Below are 6,314 nucleotides of genomic sequence, written 5' to 3'. Positions count from 1 at the left end.
CACGTGGCCGCCGCCGCTGCCATCTCGCCCGCAACCGCTGCCATGCCGCCGCCCCCCGCCCGCCACCGCGCCGGCGGCGAAGCCGGCGAAGGGACGAGGCGGCGGAAAACGGCCGGCCAACCGCAGCCGCAACCCGACCGATAGTTTTACGCGGACGGTGAAGGTCTCCAAGGCGGCCGCGGCGGCTCGGGGCGACGACTCGCAACCGGTGCGGCCGGCGGCCTCCTCCAGCAGCCACACATCCATTCCTCAACCTCCCCCGCCGCCACCGCCGGCCGTGGAGGAAGATGTGGCCACGCCGACGGCCACCGCCTCCAACATGTTCGACGAAATGTCGCAAAGGTATAAATTTTCCGGTTGTGCTCTCGTTTGTTGTTTCAAATTGTATGTGTTCTTGATTGTTTGTGCGTCCAATTGTAATCTTGATGATGAAGCTTTCATGCACGCGACAAATGTGGCAAATGATGATTACATGTATGCGTCACAAGAATATGAAACCCAATATGATGATGACAATCTTGATGTGGATGATGAGGGCTTTGTTGTCAAGGGAAGAAGTGGAAATTATACCACCGCAGAGGATGTGTTGATATGCACCACTTGGAAGAAAATCTCTCAAGATGCAAGCGTTGGAAGCGACCAAACGGTGAACACCTATTGGCAACGCATCAAGGAGTACTTCGATGAGCGCAACACAAGTGGTCACTTCCGTTTGAGCGACTCTCTACGCGAACGTTGGTCCACCATCAACGCCGAATGCCAAAAGTGGGCCGGTTGCTTGTCAAACGTTGCTCGCATGAACCCAAGTGGTTGTGATGATCGTACCACGGTTCACAACGCGGTGGTGTTGATGACCCGCATGAGTAATATTCATGTGCATTTCAATTTCTAGGGCAAAAAACTTTGATTGAGACGATGCTCTTTTGGTAGAGGGATTTGATACTATGATGGTGATGCACTTTTGATTGAAACTATGATGATGATGCACTTTATTTTCAAATTTTTGATGCTATTTCAAGGCAAAACCGCGGCTGAACAGTGGCTGGCAGCAGCCGTGCGGCCGTTTTCAGATTTTTACATCTTTGGTTTGGACCATCTATTGGAGTTGCTCTTTTGGAGCATCAATTTGGACCATCTGTTGGAGTTGAGCGTTTTTCGGAGCTCCAAAATGCACTTTTTGGCGGTCCAAATTTTACATCTCCGGTTTTGGACCGCCAAAATTTGGACCATCTATTGGAGATGCTCTTAGGTGTTTTTCCATTGCTCAAAGATAAATGGATAAACAAATCATGAGTAGTTCCAAAAACTCTCAACTAACTAAATGCTTGACACGAATTTTAGCTACGTGGCGAAAACATATACTCACTGCATAATAAAAACAAACAAGAAACGCACTTAAGAAAATGATCACAATGGAAGTTAATAGATGAAATTAATGACTGCAAGCAAGTACAGGATACTCCAAATAATGCGTACTTGAATTAGATGGAAAACTATTATGAAAGAACTTATCCAATGATGTATTTCTAGAAATTCAGTACGTATGCAAACTTCAGTACGTATGCAAACTTGCAGTGAGTAAATCCAAAATGCATTTGAAGAGGCAACTTGCATACACTACAAAAGTACATGGGAAAGACCACCATGCAATACTACTTACCAGTTGGAGTAATGACCTGCTTTTCCCTGAAAGGAAGATGACCAAGGCCATGCTCGACAACCTATTTTACACAGTGAAATTCAAGACACGACTCATACAGAAGAAGAATGTTCACATGCTTGTACATACTAACCAATCGAATTAACCGATCAGCATAAAATATGAAATCGTGTGTCGTAGTGGCAGCATCTCGTATTATTGTGTGCATGCCTCGTATCTGAAGGAAAGAAGCATTAAGATCCAAATAGTTATGCACCATACAAAATAGAGACTTGCAATACACATGCAGTTTATTATGGAGACATCAAAAGGTAAGCACATTAGATACCTGGTAAGTAGTCTGAATAACATATAAATTTGGGTGTATTTTACATAGATCATTTTGACCAAGTTTAGTGCGAATATGCTGAACGATTAGGTCAATTGCCACACTGTTATCTGCGCCTCGTGGGATGATAATATCAGCATACTTCTTTGTGGGGAGAATGAAGTCTTCAAAAGCTGTCTTTACAAACTTCGAGTACTGCCAAAAAAAAGTTGCATGAAATTCCAAAAATGAAATAAATGTACAGAACATGTGTAGTTAGCATAGACACTTTTGTGACACCTTAATTCAAGTAAACTTGTAAACTTACAAGAAAATTTGTTGTAATTAGTGTGCTGAATGTTGCTAAACACAATACCAGTAACATATTATAGACAAGGAAAATGGTGATATCTGAGGCTAAGCAACCTGATCTAACACAGCTATAATATCTCTACCCTTCTCAATGGTATCACGACGGATCCTCCTTGTTAATCGCACATCAGCATCTGAAAGAAAAATGCAAAAACAATACATGATAAACTAACAGGATGGAATGGATAGGGTTACAAAGAAACTGTTTGCGTAAAAAAAAAGCTCTACTGATAGAGAATTCAAAGTAGGTGACTGAACTAAACGCTGGACAACAAATCTCTCGAATTTATCATTTACTGCAACGAAGTGCTAGCCTTGATTATGCACATTGCTGCAGTTTGTGCAGCATGCCCTTGGAGATATTTATGGTGTTAATAACGACTGCTTCTTATTAAATATGCCAACTACTGCAAAACCTTAAGTACGTTGTATATGAAAATAAACAAGAAATTACTCAAAATTTATTGTAAATTGATAAGAAATTAATGATAATTTATACTAAATTTCCAAATTGAATGGACCAGGAGAGGAACACATGTGTGCCATTAAATATTATGAAATATTGACATTCCACATGAAAAACATGAATGTGAAACTAAATGTCCTGGCCATGAGCCACAGTTGGATGTTGCAAGGCATAAAAGAGACTGATAGAGCAAGATCAGCTTAGGATGCAAATATCAGTACCTGTATCAACGAAGATCTTCATGTTCATTAGATCCCGGACACGTGAATCATGGAAAAGTAGAATTCCTTCCAAAATTATTACATCTGAAGGATTAACCTGACAACAGTCACAAAAGTAGGGATGCTCTCATAAATAAAGTGGTACAGTCGTACAGATATGAATAAGTGGCGTACGATATTTATAAGCACTCAGCAATAAATTAACTTCTTGGAGAGAACATTTCAAGATGAACTCTATGTTATGAAATAAGGTGCTTGCACAGAGTGTGTGAGCTAACACTTACGGCACTACATATTTTACATAATAGTTTTGGGAGGAAATTATTCTGGAGAGACTACAAAATTTCAGTACGATCTGCAAATATTGATTACAAACCTAATTTCATAGTCCGAAGTCTCATAAAGCACAGGACTGGGAGAGCCTCATCCTACCAGGTGAGTATGAATAGCACCATATGTATAAAATTACCTTTCTTGCACATGAGATGCTCTTATGTGTTTTGAAGTCGTAGCTTGGAATGTCAACAGCTTTACCATGTTTCAATTTTTCCATACAAGAGAGTAGTAAATCCGTATCAAATGCATCTGAAATTAGGAAAGGAGCAGCAGCAGTAACAAAGTCAGAGCACATCTCCTGTGAATGGCACAAAAATACATTACGTTCTCATGAAACATGTGTTATACCTGGATGATCAAAGTTATAATCATGAACATGGACCAGTTCCTCATCAGACAGTCCGTAATAAAATGACTCCTGCAACATTTGAGATCAACATTCTTATTGCTTGCAAGATTGTACACAGCGTATGGTGACAATAAAATATCTAGCAAGGGGAAGTGGATAAATAAAAAACTGAATGCATAATTGAGGACACTACACATTTATAAACCAAAAAAAATGAACTATTAGTGACTTTGTTATAAGAAAAAATGGATAGTCGTAATATCACAAGAAGCGCAGTCAGAGCTGTAATACACAAACCTGAGTAACAACAACTACACGCTGATCGCATAGCTGATCGATGATCATTTTGCAAACAGTACTTTTACCTGAAGATGCACCTCCAGCAACACCTTCAACACAAACAAAATTATGGTGAGGCGCATTTGGGGGTAGAAAGGTTGTACTATGTAAGCAACTACAGTTAACTGAATTTCCGCCAGCAAATAGAGAGAGCAGAACCCATAGACTACTAACCAATAACAAATGGTGCCTGGTGTCCATTCTCCAGGCCTGACGTCGTCGGTAGTTCCTCCGCCGACATGGAACCTTTCAGGTCCAGCTCGTGCAAACGGAGTGCTGGATGATGGACGCCAACCGCGGCAGCATTAAGCACTTCACTTGTCGAGTACGATCCCATATAGTGTTACTGTTCAACAAACCTACAGTCACCGGGATGTCAAACATGGGGGTCATCCAAATTTGCAGAAGGTGACAACTAGAAACAGCAAACAGACATGTGCTCACAAATCATAAGAAATGGAGGCTTCACACTATAATGGACTTTTTTAACCAGGGACGAATGTTTTGCTAAACTCTCAAGAGTTTCAACCGATCTATTACCACAAGAAACGCCAGCCTGCTATCCGACAGTTACCCGGTGTTACGAACAATTCAGCCAGCTTATTCACACAATCATATGAACAGGAACTAACTGATTCGTAGCAAGATAGGCACAAAGATCAAACGCAATTTCCCAGATTAAAAAATAATTCAAACGCCGATGCGCCCACACCTACCGCCGAGGGCACATACCGCAATGACAGATCTGCCAACGATTAATTAGATCACTGGGGCGCCATGAACGGACGGGTTAGATTATTAGGGGACCACGCCAGCGCACAAATCCGCAAAGAAATGAACGAGGGACGGGAACGGTTGGGCTCTACTGCACGCGGCGACGGGAACGAAAAGATCCCGGAGATCGAGGCGAACTCGTGGAACAACCCCTGGAAGCAATCCAGAGCTACTTACCCAGAGGAGAACAAACCCAATGCGAGCCCGGGCAGACGGATCTCCGCGCCGCGTCAGTGCGGCGCCAGTCGAGTGAGGGCGGGGGCGGGGGCGCGGCGCCGCTCGACGAGGGAAGGCTCCGCCGGTGGAGGGAGGCCTGGCTCGCCGGGTCGGGGTCGCGCCGCCGCCGGCGGGAATCGGGGAGCCCGGAAAGAACAGGCGTCTTCGCGGCGGGATTTGGTGGGGAGATCGGAGAGGAGGAGGAGGGGTATTTGGCTGGCGCAGGGACAAGAACAGTGGTGACGAGGGGAACTTAGATTCTGCTGCGCGTTTTTAATAACCTATCGAGAAGAGATTCCATGTTATACGTGAGATATTTTCACGGGAAAATACGGAGTATGTTCGGTGGAAAACAAATTCGGGAAAATGAGCCCCTGAATGAGATGTGTGCTGGATCTAGACGATCGTCCGTTTGTTCCTTTTCGTGATCTCACCGGAGCCGTCAGGCCGTCTTCCTTCGTCGCCATCTTCCGACGACCTTGGTTGTTGATGATGAAAGAGGTCGTCGGATTCACCCGTGTTGATTTTTTTTAAGTTTTTTTAGTCTGTTCAACTAACAATGGTGTGGTGGTGACGGCATCTTCATGGTGGATTTGTGCCCACGGTATTCGTCGTTGCGAAGGTGTTTGCACTAGCGCCGGCGTGGGGCTTGGGAGGTAGCCCGGTGTAACATTCCAATTTTTAATTTGGATGTTATACATAGGTCATCATATGCATATCATTTTTACTTGCATTTTCTGTGTAATCCTAGAAATATTAAGCAACTCAAGGACCTAAGGAGAGAGTTGGGGATTTCATAAATTTTCATATTTGAATTGTTCTCAAATTAAAAAAAGGATTATTTTGATTTTAATATTTTTTTCTTCAATTATTTCTAATATTTAAATTAAAAGAAAGAAGATAATATGACTTCTTCAAAAAGAGAGGCAATTTTTTGAAAATTACATTTTTGGGCCAGAAAAATGTTCACTTTGTTCTAAATAATAGGTTTAGATGGTGAAAATTGTTTTTGGCATTTTTTAGAAAAAAATTATTTTATTAGGATTTTTTTTCTTCAGGCGAAATTACTTTTAAAAAAAAAATCTTTCCCGCCCGACTGGGCTGAAGCCCAGCCGAGCAGGCCGGCCCGCCTGACGCAGCCGCCTCCCTCCTACGCGAGGAGTCCGCGTCGCCGCCGCCGTTCGAATCCGGCCGAGGCACGCCTCCCGAGGCCGGCCCCGACCCGGCGCCCCCTTCCCCAAGCAGCCCCCCTCCTATAAGTACCCGCCGCCGCC

The 6,314-nt window shown here is 43.5% G+C and overlaps 1 protein-coding gene across 1 annotated transcript in view; it reads right to left on the bottom strand.

Moving 5' to 3' along the window:
• Window positions 1-5,319, bottom strand: part of LOC123086638 (uridine kinase-like protein 3) — an 11,669-nt gene extending 6,350 nt beyond the window's left edge. Inside the window, exons 1-10 of the mRNA XM_044508410.1 lie at window positions 5,002-5,319; window positions 4,225-4,409; window positions 4,009-4,100; window positions 3,711-3,780; window positions 3,496-3,611; window positions 3,027-3,123; window positions 2,394-2,473; window positions 1,989-2,183; window positions 1,794-1,877; window positions 1,661-1,721 (exon numbers count right to left, since the gene is read on the bottom strand). Coding sequence (XP_044364345.1) covers window positions 1,661-1,721; window positions 1,794-1,877; window positions 1,989-2,183; window positions 2,394-2,473; window positions 3,027-3,123; window positions 3,496-3,611; window positions 3,711-3,780; window positions 4,009-4,100; window positions 4,225-4,387 — 958 coding nt within the window. The 5' untranslated portion in view covers window positions 4,388-4,409; window positions 5,002-5,319. The remainder of the gene's footprint in view (window positions 1-1,660; window positions 1,722-1,793; window positions 1,878-1,988; window positions 2,184-2,393; window positions 2,474-3,026; window positions 3,124-3,495; window positions 3,612-3,710; window positions 3,781-4,008; window positions 4,101-4,224; window positions 4,410-5,001) is intronic.
• Between the last annotated feature and the right edge of the window lie 995 nt (window positions 5,320-6,314).

The sequence above is a fragment of the Triticum aestivum genome, chromosome 4A, assembly GCF_018294505.1.
Source record: "Triticum aestivum cultivar Chinese Spring chromosome 4A, IWGSC CS RefSeq v2.1, whole genome shotgun sequence".
In the NCBI taxonomy this organism is placed as follows: domain Eukaryota; kingdom Viridiplantae; phylum Streptophyta; class Magnoliopsida; order Poales; family Poaceae; genus Triticum; species Triticum aestivum.
Note: the sequence above shows the minus strand (reverse complement) of the source record. Positions and strands in the feature narration are given on the sequence as shown.